General features: G+C 45.2%; 1 protein-coding gene across 1 annotated transcript; it reads left to right on the plus strand.

The window, feature by feature from the left end:
• Positions 1 to 2,555: 2,555 nt before the first annotated feature.
• Positions 2,556 to 17,807, plus strand: GLRX3 (glutaredoxin 3; the record flags this gene model as incomplete). Its single annotated transcript, XM_078772525.1, is given in 10 exon segments — positions 2,556 to 3,963; positions 10,318 to 10,426; positions 10,679 to 10,753; positions 10,886 to 11,108; positions 11,710 to 11,882; positions 12,779 to 12,840; positions 14,456 to 14,513; positions 17,461 to 17,513; positions 17,596 to 17,635; positions 17,715 to 17,807. Coding segments are annotated over 10 exon segments (951 nt in total), but the record flags the coding sequence as incomplete, so codon positions are not given.
• Between the last annotated feature and the right edge of the window lie 865 nt (positions 17,808 to 18,672).

Consider the following 18,672-nt stretch of genomic DNA (forward strand, 5'->3'; position numbering starts at 1 on the left):
TTCCTCTCTCTCAACGATAGTCCGCACATCCACCAAACCATTCGCATTTCCACCCTTTCCAGCCTTCGTTGCTGCTCTACATTCATGACCCATGTCTCGCTCCCATAAATCATAACACTTCTCACACATGCAGCATACACCTTTCCCTTCAGCTTCAACGACACTCCCCTCCTCATCAGCACGCCACTCAGTTCCCGAAACTTCTTCCATGCACCTCTCACTCGAGCAACCGTTGCCGAGTCTGATCCACCTTCTCCATTCAGCATGTCTCCGAGGTAGCAAAATGTTTTCACACCTTCCAGCTTCACACCGTCTCCAATATCCAACTCAACATTTCCTCCATCTGCAGCTCCCTCTGTGCACACCTTACATTTGAATGTAGCTGCCACACTGGTTAATGACCCTCTCAGACCACTACATTTTTGATGAACACACTCAGCGCACATTGTCCATTGAATGGAGTTCTCTCCGACACCCTTCCTGCACATAGCACATGGCCACTTCCCAGTTCTTTCCACCTCACCACATGCTTTACCACTTGCCATCACCTTCGTCTTTCCTATATTCATCTTCAGACCTTTTGTCTCCATACATTCCTTCCACTTGTTCATATTTTCCTTCAGTCCATCCATACTTTCCGCAATCAACACCAGATCATCTGCATACAACAACTCCCACGGTAAACCCTCCTTTACGTTCTGAGCCAGCACCTCCATCACAGCTACAAACAGTAGTGGACTTAGTACCGACCCCTGATGCACTCCCACCTTCACCTCAAACTCACCACTGTTCCCGTCCTTCATCCTTACAGCTGTGCGCGCTCTTTTGTACATTGCCATCACTACTCTGATCAACCATTCCTCCAATTCTAACTTCCTCAATGCCCATGTCAATACTTTGCGTGGAACCCTATCGAATGCTTTCTCCAGATCAACAAACCCAAGAAACAACTTCTTCCTCTTCTCCATGTACTTCTCCTGCAACTGCCTCACAATAAAGAGCACATCTGTCGTTCCTCTTCCTGGCATAAATCCAAACTGCATTTCGTCGATCTTCACCTTCCTCCTTATCCTCCTCTCCAACACCCTTTCCAATACCTTCATTCCATGCTCCAATAACTTTATCGCTCGGTACGAGCCACACTCCAGAGGGTCACCTTCACATGTGCACAAATTCCTCACAAGTGCACAAATAAAGTAATTAATTAATGCAATTCCTCACATGTGCAGGAAGAAAGTAATTAATTAATGCAATTCCTCACAAGTGCGCAAATAAAGTTATTAATTCATGCAATTCCTCACAAATTCGCAAAGAAAAGAAATAATGCAATTCCTCACGTGCACAAATAAATAATTAAAGCAATTCCTCACGAGTGCACGAATAAATTAATTAATGCAATTCCTCATAAGTGCACGAATAAAGGAATTAATGCAATTCCTCATTCGTGCACGAATAAAGGAATTAATGCAATTCCTCACAAGTGCGCGAATAAAGTAATTAATTTATGCAATTCCTCACAAGTGTATGAATAAAGTAATTAATTGATGCAATTCCTCACAAGGGCACGAATAAAGTAATTAATGCAATTCCTCACAAGTGCATGAATAAAGTAATTAATGCAATTCCTCATAAGAGCACAAATAAAGTAATTAATTGATGCAATTCCACACAAGTGAGCAAATAAATAAATTAATGCAATTCCTCAAGTGCGCAACTAAATTAATTAATGCAATTCCTCACAAGTGCACGATTAAAATTAATAAGTGCAATTCCTCACAAGTATGCAAACAAATTAATTAATGCAATTCCTCACAAGTGCGCAAATAAAGTAATTAATTAACACAATTTCTCACAAGTGCATGAATGAATTAATGCAATTCCTCACAAGTTTGCAAATAACGTAATCAATTAATGCAATTCCTCACAAGTGCACAAATTAATTAATGCAATTCCTCACAAATGCACGAATAAATTAATTAATGTAATTCATCACAAGTGCGCAAATAAAACAATTAACGCAATTCCTCACAAGTGCGCAAATAAAGCAATTAATGCAATTCCTAACAAGTGCGCAAATAAACAATTAACGCAATTCCTCACAAGTGCGCAAATAAAGCAATTAACGCAATTCCTCACAAGTGCGCAAATAAATTAATCAGTGCAATTCCTCACAAGTGCGCAAATAAATAAATTAATGCAATTCTTCACAATTGCACGAATTAATTAACGCAATTCTTCACAAGTGCACGAATTAATTAACGCAATTCCTCACAAGTGTGCAAATAAAGTAATTAATGAATGTAATTCCTCACATGTGCACGAATTAATTAATGCAATTCCTCACAAGTGCACGAATGAATTAACGCAATTCCTCACAAGTGCACGAATTAATTAACGCAATTCCTCACAAGTGTGCAAATAAAGTAATTAATGAATGTAATTCCTCACAAGTGCACGAATTAATTAATGCAATTCCTCACAAATACGCAAATAAAGTAATTAACGCAATTCCTCACAATTGCGCAAATAAATAAATTAATTAATGCAATTCCTCAGATGTGCACAAAAAATGTAATTAATGCAATTCCTCACAAATGTACAAATAAAGTAATTAATTAATGTAATTCGTCACAAGTGCACGAATTAATTAACGCAATTCCTCACAAGTGTGCAATGAAAGTAATTAATTAATGCAATTCCTCACAAATGCGCAAATAAAGTAATTAATGCAATTCCTCACAATTGCGCAAATAAATAAATCAATTAATGCAATTCCTCAGAAGTGCACAAAAAATGTAATTAATGCAATTCCTCACAAATGTACAAATAAAGTAATTAATTAATGTAATTCGTCACAAGTGCACGAATTAATTAACGCAATTCCTCACAAGTGTGCAATGAAAGTAATTAATTAATGCAATTCCTCACAGGTGCACGAATTAATTAATGCAATTCCTCAGAAATGCGCAAATAAAGTAATTAATTAATGCAATTCCTCACAAGTCCACGAATAAAGTAATTAATGGAATTCCTCACAAGTATTTCCCATGTGCACGCACATGCATTCACTTGTCATCAGAAGTAAATACATTGTGTAGATATCATTTGTGGATCTGATGAAATCCCAGTAACCATTTTGTAAAACTGAATGTGCAGGCGCAGCATCTAACTCAATATGTCCAAATGTCACACACGTCCATGCCCGTGGGATTCCCACGGGCGACCCCACTAGTTACGCAATAAACCCCATGAACATAACACCCGATCGAATTATGACGTCATAATTATGAATAAAAAATTATACAGACGGATGCACGACTACGGTGAAATTTTGTGTCCATCGGACCAATGTATGCCGAGAAAATCAATTTTTCAAAATTCATCCCTGTACACAGCACGTACACAGCACGTACACGATCGCCTAAACCTGTTTTACCTTTGCAAGCGCAGGGTAATTAATATAATTCCTCACAGGTGCACGAAATGCCAAACCAAAACAACTTCGGCGAAATTTGAATAACATATTTTATTTATAAGTAGACCATTGGTTTTATTAATATTTTTTATTTATATGTATTTTTAACTGGATCCATGATTTTATTTTGGAATGGTTTTCCTGTGTGAACCGAGGTGTATGTCGACACTTTTCGAGCTACGTTGGTACCCGCAGTTATAATTATTTGATCTGAAGGACGTGCTATTACAAGTACAAAGCCATTTCAAACATCCCAAGGTATTTTCACAGAACGTATCGAATTTATGAAATTAAATTAACCACTAACGAGGAGGAACCAAGTCATGTGACCGGAAGTGGAGGGCGCGTGGTTCGGAATCGGAATACTCGTTGCTTGGGTCGCTGTGTGTTTTTAGAGTGATCGACCCTCTCCCCGCGTCCACCATGACCCAAGTGACCGACATTAAGAGCTCGCAAGAGTTCTCCGAGCTGCTATTGGCCAATGGACGGTAAGTTGTGTCTTGTGAAACGGAGGGATTATGAAGGGTCGTCGGTCTTTGTGTTTGTGGACCGATTGTTATCCTGATCTTTATGCTGGGACTTGCGTGCTCGCAGACACAGATGTCGTTTGCAACGTTTACAATTCTTGCACCGAGACCTTTAATCTTAATGGCGTTGGTGGACCCTGGGCTGATCGGGGAGGACGTGCCGGTCCACACATGTCGCAAGCATTAGCTGTGACCGACCATGTTGCTTTATCGTGTTGGGCAATGTCAGCGAAATTAATCTGCACATCATTCATGGGTTCTTTCGCTGTGACATGTTGGGCAATATATTTAATACGTACGCAAAGATGCAATTTTAAACACTTTCCCTCCCGATAATGTTTCACTTTTCCTTTTATTCTCACTCGCCCTTCTCTCTTGCATATGTAATACGTCGATGGCTACAGACGCTTTTTTATCCAAAAATCATTAAATTATAAGCTCGTGGTCTTTTGCACTGTTCTCTAACTTCGGTGGTCTCTGTCTTCTACTGACTCTTTTCTGGTCTTGTCCCCTCTGCTCTGTCCGTGTCCCCAGGGGCCCAGGGTTCTGCAGGGCCCACTATCAATCTCCACTATCATCCCCCGACGAGTGAAACTACCTAAATCCAGGATCACTGCTCTCCTCCACTCATTCGGTCCTCTTTTCTCCCACCTGTTGATCAAACCTCCACATCCTGTTCAACCTCGTTCTTCCCTGCAGGTCTTCAGGACACCTGTTCACCACCATCTCAGATCGTCCTAAATCCAAAACCATGATCTTTTCTACCCCCCGTTACACCTCCTACTTTCAAATTTGTAGGGTTTCCTTCCTGATTGTTTGTGAGCAGGATATCTCAAATAGGTTATGGACGGATTCAGACAAAATTTGGTGGACAGGTTCGGTGCGTGACGAGGACGAAACAATTTTATTTTGGTGAAGATCCGGATACTGGAATTTAAGTAACTAGGGCATTGCCCGTACTATATCTATATCTAAAATTATATCCCCCCCCTCTATTTACATGAAATGGTTTGGTCCAAAGCGAACGGCTTGCGAGTCCGGTGACAATCCCCCCCCTCTATTTACATGAAATGGTTTGGTCCAAAGCGAACGGCTTCCGGAGTTTGGTAAAGAAATCGCCATCGCGTGCACAAACGCGCAGGAAAGCGAATGAATCGCAAATTCGTTTTTATTAGTTTTAAAACATAGTTTAACGCCAACATAGTTTGCAAACGTGAAATAAATGAATACGCTCTCAAATGTGCCATCCGAGGCAGAGTGTGTCCGCCACGTTCGGCACACGCGATAGCTCGCTGCTCTCTGATTGGTTGAATCGTTTTTTGGACATAGCTCGGTAAGTAATTGTCCGATTAATATGAAACCTTGAAAAGGCACATCCTCGGGTCCCCAGCAATATACCTGGCAAGTTAAAATATATCGGACCCGTGGTTGTCGAGAAACAGCGGTCACAGACAAACGTACAAACAGAGATTACTGGAATTATAGATAAGATAGATAGATAGATAGATTCATCATTATTAAGAGAAGTCTGGTGTTACTTTCGTGGTTAAGGTGGCGAGCTGAAGATCATAGGGTCTTGAGTTTGACCCCTGTCGTGCCATTGAACGAACACCGGGTGGGTTGACTCGGCCTATCATCTTTCTGAGATCGGCAAAATGAGGACCAGCTTACTGGAAATATGGGCTTCCGCTGGTTGGATTTGCGACACAGCCCCGCCTCCAGAAAATGATGCAACCAGCAGCCACAGTCTGCATATGAAACGACAACATCTCCTTCATTGCCCTGCTGAGTGGGAGGAGACAAGGGACATCAAAGATGGTGCCGCTCGTACCCAGAGTGACCTCGGAAGTTGTCACTGAAGTGTGTATAATGTGAGATTTCGGTTGTGGCTCCATCAGGAACGTGATACTGTAAAAATAAATGTAACATCACAAGGCAACCTGAACATAGAATGTGACCATATGGACCATCATGCCTGTACCCAATCACAACACCACAGGGTCGAGGGGCAAGGCCAAAACCAAGACGGGCACCCGAGTTGAACAAGCAAAGATGCGATGAAATTATTATATCTCAATGACTGAATTATGTCTGGAACACACACACTGCTGGATCCAGAGACAGACAGACAGAGAGAGAGGACGAATGGCGATTGGTTCGAAGGGAGGGAGGGTTAGGTTAGCCGTCCAGGTAAGGTATAAGTGACATTGGTGTTACAAGCAGGGTGAAGAAGAGGGATAGAAACAGAGTTGGACAGCCCATTGCCTGGTATAACAGGCACGGGGAAGAGACTGCTCGACAGTAGGCCAAATGTCGGAGATGCAAAGGAAAAAAAAGTAGGATCGTTATTCAATCGTTTAACGATCTTACTTTATCTAGTTCAACCAAATACTGGGGAAACGGAACGTGTAGCACAAGTTTGGTAAGAAAAGTTGCTCTTTACAATTTGCCTTTGAAAACACTTTACCAAAATTACTTTAAACCAACCCCAACCAAGCAAATGCACAAAGATTACTTCAACAAAGGGGAAAACAACAGTATCAAGTACATGATGATCAACCTGACGGTACAATGAGCAGTAGAGGCCGTTCCAATTTGAATTTTCATTTAAACAATATATGGTGGACTTGAGAGTGTAGTGAGCTGTAGAAGAATGAATGAATGAATGAATGAATGATCGTTTTAAGGCCATTTTCCCCGCTAGAGCAGGGGTTAGCCTTGCGGGCCCTATGACAATCATGGTTCCCTGTTTGAGGCAAGGTTTTTATGGCCGGATGCCCTTCCTGACGCCAACCCTTGGTCACGCTCTTAGGATGCGCAGGGATACGGTGTACCTATTCTAAGCCGGGGACGGGGTGCACACCGGGATCATTCATCCCAGCAAGCTGGTACTCAATTTGCCGACCTCGGAAGAATGACAGGCTGAGTCAACCCCCCTGGTGTTAATTTAGCAACTGACCGGGATTCGAACCCAGGATCCTAGGATCCCAAGCCTGCACCCCAACCGCTAAGCCAACACCAGGCATTCATTCATTCATTCATGGTGGACTTGAGAGTGTAGTGAACTGTAGAAGCATTGCCAATATAAACAAGGGCAATTGTGAAGAGGAGGACAATGCAGTAGCACAAATGCACGTCAATTTCCATATAATGTGATGCATCTCATTTATTTATTTGAGATTTAACTCGTTTATTTATTTAGTATCTCTGAGCCTGTCCTGTGGAGGTTGAAAGAGGTGACAGTAAGGGAGGCATTAAAAGAGAGGCTGAGTAGGGTCGAGGATGATGTGGTTGAGCTTGAAAGTGGTTGGATGTCAATGAAAGCTAGTCTGTTGGGAGCCATTGGTGAGGTATGTGGATGGACAAAAGGACCACCAAGGCACTCGGAAACATGGTGGTGGGATGATGAAGTTGGAAAGACGATTGACGAGAAGAGGAAGAAGTTCAAGGAGTGGCAGAAGGCGAAGGGTACGGGAGCAGAAACAGCAGAGCATGAAAGTTATAAGGCAGCCAGGAAGGCTGCAAAGAAAGAGGTAGCAAAGGCGCAGGAGGCATGTAGGAAAATGTTCGGAGAACGCTTGGATTCGGAAGAGGGTCAGAGAGCGGTATTCAGGATTGCAAAGCAGTTAGCGAAAGAGAGGTGTGATGTGATGGGGGTGAGCTGCTTGAAGGATGAAGTGGGACAAATCGTTGTCGACCCAGATGGAATTAAAGGAAGATGGAAAAGATATATGGAAATGCTGTTGAATACAGAGAATGAATGGGATGGCAACATAGAGAGTAACCCAGTTTTAGGACCGGCAGAGAAGATAACTGAGAAGGAAGTTGAGGAAGCGATAAAAGCAATGAAGGGTAGAAAAGCGGGAGGGCCGACGGGAGTTGTGGGAGATATGTTGAAGGCAGCAGGAAGTTGGGGTGTGAAGAGAATGACAGAGATCTGTAATCTGGTGGTGAAAGAAGGCCGCATTCCAGTGGATTGGGAACTGAGTACCTTCGTCCCTCTATACAAGGGGAAAGGTGACCCTCTGGAGTGTGGCTCGTACCGAGCGATAAAGTTATTGGAGCATGGAATGAAGGTATTGGAAAGGGTGTTGGAGAGGAGGATAAGGAAGAAAGTGAAGATCGACGAAATGCAGTTTGGATTTATGCCAGGAAGAGGAACGACAGACGCGCTTTTCATTGTGAGGCAGTTGCAGGAGAAGTACATGGAGAAGAGGAAGAAGTTGTTTCTTGGGTTTGTTGATCTGGAGAAAGCATTCGATCGGGTTCCACGCAAAGTATTGACATGGGCATTGAGGAAGTTAGGAGTGGAGGAATGGTTGATCAGAGTAGTGATGGCAATGTACAAAAGAGCACGCACAGCTGTAAGGACGAAGGACGGGAACAGTGGTGAGTTTGAGGTGAAGGTGGGAGTGCATCAGGGGTCGGTACTAAGTCCACTACTATTTGTAGCTGTGATGGAGGTGCTGGCTCAGAACGTAAAGGAGGGTTTACCATGGGAGTTGTTGTATGCAGATGATCTGGTGTTGATTGCGGAAAGTATGGATGGACTGAAGGAAAAGATGAACACGTGGAAGGAATGTATGGAGACAAAAGGTCTGAAGGTGAATATCGGAAAGACGAAGGTGATGGCAAGTGGTAAAGCATGTGGTGAGGTGGAAAGAACTGGGAAGTGGCCCTGTGCTGTGTGTAGGAAGGGTGTCGGAGTGAACTCCATTCAGTGTACAATGTGCGCTGAGTGGGTTCATCAAAAATGTAGTGGTCTGAGAGGGTCATTAACCAGTGTGGCAGCTACATTCAAATGTAAGGTGTGCACAGAGGGAGCTGCAGATGGAGGAAATGTTGAGTTGGATCTTGGAGATGGCGTGAAGCTGGAAGGTGTGAAAACATTTTGCTACCTCGGAGACATGCTGAATGGAGAAGGTGGATCAGACTCGGCAACGGTTGCTCGAGTGAGATGTGCATGGAAGAAGTTTCGGGAATTGAGTGGCGTGCTGATGATGAGGGGAGTGTCGTTGAAGCTGAAGGGAAAGGTGTATGCTGCATGTGTGAGAAGTGTTATGATTTATGGGAGCGAGACATGGGTAATGAACGTAGAGCAGCAACGAAGGTTGGAAAGGGTGGAAATGCGAATGGTTCGACGGATGTGCGGAGTATCGTTGAGAGAGAGGAAGACAAATGATAAATTGCGAAAGATGATGGGAATAGAGCCTGTGATTGATGCTGTGAAGAGGAACAGGTTGAGATGGTTTGGTCATGTGTTGAGGAAGGATGAAAGTGACTGGTTGAGAAGAGTGATGGAAATGAATGTAGAAGGAAGTAGAAGACGGGGAAGACCGAGAAAGACTTGGCTAAAGATGGTGGAAGAAGAAATGCGGGCAAGGGGGTTAACAAGGAGAGATGCAGAAAATAGGGCAAAATGGAGAAGATTGTCATGGGGACCGCAAGGCTAACCCCCGCTCTAGCAGGGAAAATGGCCTTTAAAATGCATGTTGTTGTTGTTGTTGTTGAGCCTGTCCGCCTTGCCACAGGGAACACTTCCACCTTTCTGGAAACCGATCAGTGTGCCGTGAATAGAAGGTCATGACCCTTTACTAATGGTCCATCCCCAACCGAGGATGCTCCAAATGGCTGAGTTAGTCCCCACTGAAGCGGAAGCTGCACACGTTAAGCCTCCAAGAGTGTTCTTCAAAGAGAGTATCGCCCACGCCCTCCCAAAGCACGACACCATACAATGCGACACCAATGAAGCGACTCTACCCTGGTATGTCATTTCCTTTACGATCGTCTTGCCGTGTAACCATCGCCATACGCCAGCTCTCCTTTTTCTCAGTCTGTCGACATCAGTCCTCTCATCTCCAAGCGTTTTTATGGGTACGTCACAGACATGCCCCCGCCTCTAAATGGTCAATCGCAGCTTCCAAGGCCATAACTTGTTCGGTCATGGTTCCACCTGCCTGGGCAAATCACTGCCCCGCCACCCATTCGTACTATTGTCCAACAACGTGACGGATTCTGACCCACGGTGAGGTGAAGGTTACGTGCTGATAATACGATTAGGGTTTCATTTGCCTACACTTTACTTATTAACCACGTTATAAATACTACACAATTCAATAATAATAATACTGCATCTTATAAAATACAAGTTGCATAACAACAGTTATAATCATCATTGACCGTTACACTTAAAGCAAAATGTCACAAAATATAAACGTCATAATATTAGTATGTCATAATATGTCATAACCCCATCTCTATGATCTTGTACAAATGTAACGTTCGGTAGTTATAGCAACGCTATGTTTTCCACAGGACTTTGCTGGTCGTTCATTTCTACGCGCCTTGGGCCCCACAATGTGGACAAATGGACAGGGTGCTCGAAGAGCTTGCACAAGAACAACCGCAGGCGCGCTTTGCTCGGGTATGCCACCTGGGCCTCGGGGAGGGACGAGAGCAGTCGGAGATACCTGTTCAGTATGAACGACAGGTTGCATCAGAGTAACGTGAAAATCCGATTCAGTGGTTTCCTGATCAAGTGTAGAAGTGGAGTAATTGTAATTTTACCTGTTCTAATATACAACGTGAAAACGATGAAATCTGTAATGCCCGAATTGTGTAAGCATCGGACCGTGCTGCGCACACTGTACTGTACACTGTACCATGCTGTGAGCAGCTCGAAGCCGAAGCTCTTCCAGACATCTCACAGAAGTACGACATAAGCGCGGTGCCTTCGTTCTTATTCTTCAAGGTAAACCATGCAATGTTGTCTGCGTATGACAAAGATAGTACCTATGATGTCATCAGATAGTTTGATTTGTCTTGCCTTTTCAAGTGAATTGTGGTTTCCTTTTTGGACTCGAGCATCATTGTTTACGTGAAGTCAGGAAAGGAACTCGAGCGTTTGGATGGTGCGGACGCCGATCAGCTGACCCGTCACGTGGCTCGGCTGATATCGGTGCCGGCTCCGAGCGTGACGTCTGCCCAGCTCGGGCCCGCCGCGGCTCAAATTGGACCGGAGGAGCTAAACGCCCGTCTGAAGAAGCTCATCGGCTCCGCACCATGGATGCTCTTCATGAAGGGAACTCCGCAAGAACCACGCTGTGGTGAGTTTTGCCACAAACCATTTCTAACCGAGTGAACCATTTCGTTACTTCACAGTTCGCACACTCGGTGACGCCTTTTTAGACCAAAGAAAAATAAATAAAAGGTTTAGCGTCACCTGGCGATGGCGTCTCGAATCGAGCGTGACAAAGCTCGAAACAAACATGCCATGAGGAATAAAACCGAGTTATTTTATTCGTCGCACTTCCAGCTGTTGTGCAGCTTTCCACATCCTGGACTTGCATGACCCATTCGGATTCCTTGTGGTAATTGGATTTTGGTTCCGTTTCACCACAACAGCGAAACCAGGGAAAAAAGAATCATCCGATTTAAATTCCCAGAATTGCACAGAAACCTACAAGCGCCATTTTGTACATACTCGTGCAGCTTTCTGTAAAGATTCACCTTTTCACATTGTGGCCCTGTCTTCCACAGTATCATAAAATGCGTGTCTGGTGTTAGAGACATTAAAAAAAACACCTGTATAGACTTCCGGGTCCCCTCACCTCCTCTCCCTCCCAATATTAGGCCTCAGTCCCACCATTGTGCACTCTCGAGTTGATGATCTCTCATCTCTTTGTGTACCTTATTCCTGGTCCACAGGTTTCAGCCGGCAGATTGTCGATATCCTAAACAAGCAAAGGGTGCGCTTCGGAAGTTTTGACATCCTGATGGACGAAAGTGTCAGACAGGGGCTCAAAACCTACTCCAAGTGGCCCACGTATCCACAGGTGTACGTCAACGGCGAATTGATCGGAGGCTTGGACATAGTCAAGGTATGTGCCGGGTCAGACGTCTGCTCCCCATCGGCCTGGTGGGTTTGTTTTGAATGTCCTCGTTCATCCGGTTATTTTTAACATTCAGCATTTACCCAACCAAAGTAAATGATGGGCCTGTTCACCTGCCCAGAAATTTCTGAGGGAAGGAAATTAATCCAATGAGGTTTGTTGCTCCATCTCCCCTTCTCCTGCAAGAGGAATGTCAATGCCTGGTTTTCATTTTCATGTTCTCTACCCTCATGGGAGGAAACCGAGATAGTTTCGGCCTTCGTATTCATGACTGCGAATAGCAAATTGTTGAAGCAGGCGACATGTGAAAATGGAATCCTTCCGAATCAGCACCGGCGGGCAGCGCCTTTTTTTTTTTTTTGTATACAGAATCGAGGCTCGTGAAAGAGCTAACATTTATCACTCAGACAAATCAAACAGACAAACAATATAAAAAGGGGAGCGGTAGACAAGATGGGGAGAGAAGGGGAAGCACATAAACACAACATTTGAGAGCAGGGACATCGGGAATGTGTGGGAGGGAGAGGGCTTGGGGGGGGAGGTGGCGTGGGAAGGGGGGGGGGGTGGGAGAAGTATAAACACAAGGACACCAAGGGCTTCCAGGAAAGCCTTCATCTTGTTTTGACTTTTTACAAACTGAAACTGTGAAAAAAAACAAAAAAACCTAACAGATTCCGAAAGTTTAAATTGTGAAACGTTCTACACAGATTCCGAATATATCCCGATAAGTGTCCAAAATAACGTTTCTACCTCGAGCCCCTTCCTAGTGCCCAAACACTTGAGGGTTTTCACAATTTTGGTCAGGCCATGAAACATTAATGTGTCATGGCTTGGGAGGGTGCCGGTCAACTCTTCATGTCCTGGTGTCGGTGTGTGATGTGCAGGAAATGGCAGAGTCGGGGGAACTGAGAGAGGTTTGTCCAAAAGCAGAGAAACTTGAGGACAGGTAGGCCTTGCCTTGGCACTTTGGTGACACAATGTGACACATCACGATTGGGTTGTCATCGTTAGCAAAACGCACATTGGATGGGGATTTGATAACGAATCCGTCCTGTTGGTTGCTTTATCACCGAGGTGCGGATCTGCTGCTGCTGTCCCCCTGCATGTTAAGGTCGATATCTGGAATTTTGTGCAGGTTATTGGCGATAACCTAACCCTTTGCGAATGATTCCGTGCAAATGCTGGTAGACGGTTCTTCAGGCCTAACATCCTCCTGAAGGACGGCACACCCAACATGGTCTCGCTCTGAATGAGACACCAGGGTGAGAAATTTGTGGTCTGGTTGGCAATAAACTCCATAGTGGACATCTGAAGGGTATTGCATCACCTCACTGTAGATGGGGCGCTAATAGGGGGAGGAGGGTGCATCACCTCACTGTAGATGGGCGTTAATAGGGGGAGGAGGGTGCATCACCTCACTGTAGATGGGCGTTAATAGGGGGAGGAGGGTGCATCATCACTGTAGATGGGCATTAATAGGGGGAGGAGGGTGCATCACATCACTGTAGATGGGGCGTTAATAGGGGGAGGAGGGAGTATCACCTCACTGTAGATGGGCGTTAATAGGGGTAAGGGGTGTATCACCTCACTGTAGATGGGGGTAAGGGGTGCATCACATCACTGTAGATGGGCGTTAATAGGGGGAGGAGGGTGCATCACCTCATTGTAGATGGGCGTTAATAGGGGGAGGAGGGAGTGTCACCTCACTGTTGATGGGGCGTTAATAGGGGGAGGAGGGTGCATCACATCACTGTCGATGGGGCGTTAATAGGGGGAGGAGGGAGTATCACCTCACTGTAGATGGGGCGTTAATAGGGGGAGGAGGGAGTGTCACCTCACTGTAGATGGGGCGTTAGTAGGGGGAGGAGGGTGCATCACATCACTGTAGATGTGGCGTTAATAGGGGGAGGAGGGTGCATCACCTCACTGTAGATGGGCGTTAATAGGGGGAGGAGGGTGCATCACCTCACTGTAGATGGGGCGTTAATAGGGGGAGGAGGGTGCATCACCTCACTAGATGGGCGTTAATAGGGGGAGGAGGGTGCATCACCTCACTGTAGATGGGCGTTAATAGGGGGAGGAGGGAGTATCACCTCACTGTAGATGGGCGTTAATAGGGGGAGGAGGGTGCATCACCTCACTGTAGATGGGGCGTTAATAGGGGGAGGAGGGTGCATCACCTCACTAGATGGGCGTTAATAGGGGGAGGAGGGAGTATCACCTCACTGTAGATGGGCGTTAATAGGGGGAGGAGGGTGCATCACCTCACTGTAGATGGGCGTTAATAGGGGGAGGAGGGTGCATCACCTCACTGTAGATGGGCGTTAATAGGGGTAAGGGGTGTATCACCTCACTGTAGATGGGGGTAAGGGGTGTATCACCTCACTGTAGTGGGGGATTAATATTAGAGGATAATGAATGGTTTTACGTATACTTGCACTAACTTCTCGTGAAGTGTGGGAGTTGAAATGATTGCCAGGGATTTAAGTAATTTATGAAACTAGAATAAAAGATTGAATCACACTTGTCTGCTTTGTAATTATCTGAAGTTCTTCCTGCAGGTTGCACACACTCATCAACAAAGCTCCTGTGATGCTCTTCATGAAGGGGACTGCACAGGTGAGCCAGCTGCCAGGGTTAGCACAAGTGGTGCGAACCTTTTGTTTTGAAATCTTTCATCCCCCGATCGCTTCTGTCAGGATTGTAACAGAGGTAGTGCAGATACCTTTGGGCTACCTAGTCTGTTTGATTCCGTCCGACTATTATCGACCGTTGCGTTGGTGCTTCAAAAAGTGCCCAGCCCATAGGATGGACGCGAAGCTGGCGGTCTCGTCTGTAAGCATGAGTTGGTCAGTATTTTTTGATGATTACAATATCTGATCGTTATTTAATCAACTTCACATCCAGAAATGATAAATTCAGTATCTGTCATTACATGGATCTTTTAAATTTCCGACTAAACTTGTGGAGGCAGCAATATTTTGCCATTGGGGGTTCGTGTTTGGCTGAGAAACATATGCTTTTCACAACCAATCAGGGATATGTAATTATTTTGGTATATGAAGCGCAGGCTCGTGAAGGAGCGAGAACATTGACTGGATCAGGATGCAGCAGAACAAAAGGAGAGGAGAGAGGAGAACGGAAAGAGCAGAGGGTGCAAGACCAGAAAGGAGGCGGTCGAAGACAGACCACCGATCTGTCTGTGATGGGAAAGTGATAGGCCCATAGACTCAGCTTCATCACGATAGATCCCAATGATCTTGAAGGCCTTTGTTTCCATAGTATCAAGGTGAGCAAGGTGTAGGCATATTCCAAGTTTCTGACCAGCATGTGATTTTGTCAACAGCTTAAGAGGGGAAAAAGCTGCTGCCTGTCTATCTGAAGGATGAGGGACATCACTGCAGAGAGTGCAGTCGTCACAAAATAGATTTTCCAGCCATTTCGATCATTTATAAAGATCGGGAATAGGATTGGGCCCGAGCCACTGCCTTGGATGCACTCCAGCATTGACAGGGAGAGGATAGGAAAGGATTCCGTTGAGGCACACGTTGGTTAATGAAGTTGAGGAAGTCAGTAAGCCGTGTGTGGAGTTGGCTTTGGACGCTATAGGCAGAGTTCGGAGAGCAAGGCGGGATGGCAAACTGTATCAAAAACACGAGATATGTCCAGAGAGGCGGCCCTGATCTCATGTCTGATATTGAGGGCCTCCATCCATTGTTGGGTGAGTAGAAGCAGCATGTCCAAGCTGGTTACCTCATCTGAAACCAAATCGATCTGAGATGAGATTGTTGGAGTAAAGGAAGGATTTAATATCAACTGATGATGATGGATTTGATGACCTTGCTGAAGATTTAAATTCAGCTGATAGGTCTGTAGTAACGGAATCGTTTTTGCACATTTTTATGTAATGAGGTGACGTTGGCTGATTTCCAAGCAGATGGAAGATGACCTATGGCAAATTATAGGGCCCCTGTCAAGAATAGAGCAGAAAGAGGATGTGCAAGAGCACCAGAGTTAGACCTCCAGCTGCATCAATCAAATTCACCATGAAATCCATCATATGCTCTCTTTCTTCGACTCTTTCTGACCCACTCTCACCCCTCTTCTTTCTGACCCACTCTCACACCCCTCTTCTTTCTGACCCATTCTCACCCCTCTTCTTTCTGACCCACTCTCACCCCTCTTCTTTCTGACCCACTCACACCTCTTCTTTCTGACCCACTCACACCTCTTCTTTCTGATCCACTCACCCCTCTTCTTTCTAGACTCACCCCTCTTCTTTCTGACCCATTCTCACCCCTCTTCTTTCTGACCCACTCTCACCCCTCTTCTTTCTGACCCACTCTCACCCCTCTTCTTTCTGACCCACTCTCACCCCTCTTCTTTCTGACCCACTCTCACCCCTCTTCTTTCTGACCCACTCTCACCCCTCTTCTTTCTGACCCACTCACCCCTCTTCTTTCTGACCCACTCTCACCCCTCTTCTTTCTGACCCACTCTCACCCCTCTTCTTTCTGACCCACTCTCATCCCTCTTCTTTCTGACCCACTCTCACCCCTCTTCTTTCTGACCCACTCTCACCCCTCTTCTTTCTGACCCATTCTCACCCCTCTTCTTTCTGACCCACTCTCACCCCTCTTCTTTCTGACCCACTCTCACCCCTCTTATTTCTGACGCACTCTCACCCCTCTTCTTTCTGACCCATTCTCACCCCTCTTCTTTCTGACCCACTCTCACCCCTCTTCTTTCTGACCCACTCACCCCTCTTCTTTCTGACCCACTCTCACCCCTCTTCTTTCTGACCCACTCACCCCTCTTCTTTCTGACCCATTCTCACCCCTCTTCTTTCTGACCCATTCTCACCCCTCTTCTTTCTGACCCACTCTCACCCCTCTTCTTTCTGACCCTCTCTCACCCCTCTTCTTTCTGACCCACTCACCCCATTTCTTTCTGACCCACTCTCACCCCTCTTCTTTCTGACCCATTCTCACCCCTCTTCTTTCTGACCCACACTTCTTTCTGACCCACTCACCCCTCTTCTTTCTGACCCACTCACCCCTCTTCTTTCTGCCAGTCGTGTGGTCCGTATCTTCATCTATCCCTTTGATCCTCTAAATCTGAATGTATTCCCCTCTCATTTCTTTCCTCCATTAGCCTAGATTGTTTTGTCAAAAATTTGTATAATTTGACATGTAATGGTGAGCCTCCTCAAATGGACGGCAAACCTCAAATTCAAACCGAACTCAAACTTTGAGATCCCCTTTAAGTTTGTGGGTGTGATTAAAGCAGGATTTGAATGACAAACACTCCTATCGTTGCCTTGAAAAGGGAAGGAATGGCTCTGTGAATGTTCAGTGGATTTGTTAATTTATTAAGTTTAAGCACCGGTCTGATCTGGTAAGTCGTGTGGTTGTATAACTAGCAGGGAAAGCATTTTCTTCCCCTTGGAGATTGAAGCTCAGATCCAAAAGCAGGAAGAGCTAATTTGTAGTGGGGTTCAGGATGAGATTGGATATAATCCTCATCATGTAATGTGTGGATAATTTAGTAATTGCTCGTTTCCCAGGGTCCAAAGTGCGGATTCAGTCGGACTACAATTGACATCTTGAACGAGACTGGGTAAGTCGACAATTCGTTATTAGTTAATTAAACTTCCGCAATTCCATCTGTTCATAATGATGTACCTTCTCATTCCCCACAGGGCAACGTACGAAACGTTTGACATCCTGCAGGATGAGGAGGTGAGCAGTTTAAATATTTGTTTTTCTGGTGCAGAATTTGTGTTTGGGTGGGGCACTGATTGTTTGTTTCTTTTGGCAGGTGAGACGAGGCTTGAAAACTTATTCAAAGTGGCCAACGTACCCCCAGCTTTACGTAAAGGGGGAACTGATCGGGGGATTGGATATTATCAAGGTAGTTATTCTTTACATCTGTCCCTTTTATTTCGAATTTGTGCTCGTTTTTGAAATCCCACATCATACGTGTCGGCGTTATGCACTCGCGCACACACGGTATGGTTGCACAATACATGAACGGAAGAGCTAATTGACAGTGATAGGTTAACAAACTGGTAGAGGGTAAAATAGCAAAAGGCATACTAAATGGAAACGTAGAATGGCAGGAAGAGGAGAGTGAAAAACAAAATTGAGGGGGAGGTGGGGTTAGCAAGAGTAAAATAGACAGACGATGATGATAGAATGGGTGAGGTGATGATAGAGAAAGGGTGAGGTGATGATAAAGGGTGAGATGATGGAGAAAGGGTGAGGTGATGATAGAGAAAGGGTGAGGTGATGATAGAGAAAGGGTGAGGTGATGATAGAGAATGGGTGAGGTGATGATAGAGAATGGGTGAGGTGATGGAGAAAGGGTGAGGTGATGATGGAATGGGTGAGGTGATGCAGAAAGGGTGAGGTGATGGAGAAAGGGTGAGGTGATGGAGAAAGGGTGAGGTGATGGAATGGGTGAGGTGATGGAATGGGTGAGGTGATGATGGAGAAAGGGTGAGGTGATGGAATGGGTGAGGTGATGATGGAATGGGTGAGGTGATGGAGAAAGGGTGAGGTGATGATGGAATGGGTGAGGTGATGATGGAATGGGTGAGGTGATGATGGAATGGGTGAGGTGATGATGGACAAGAAACCTTAAGAATGGAAGGCAGAACACAGTCATTACCACAAATGAGAGAATGGAAGGTATGAATGGAGGTGAGTATCAAAGGTTGGACTTGGGGAGGAAAGCAGGTGTGGGTTTCTGTGATTAGACGTGTGACTCGGAATAG

Source organism: Myxine glutinosa, chromosome 2 (assembly GCF_964187855.1).
Source record: "Myxine glutinosa chromosome 2, kmMyxGlut1.1, whole genome shotgun sequence".
In the NCBI taxonomy this organism is placed as follows: domain Eukaryota; kingdom Metazoa; phylum Chordata; class Myxini; order Myxiniformes; family Myxinidae; genus Myxine; species Myxine glutinosa.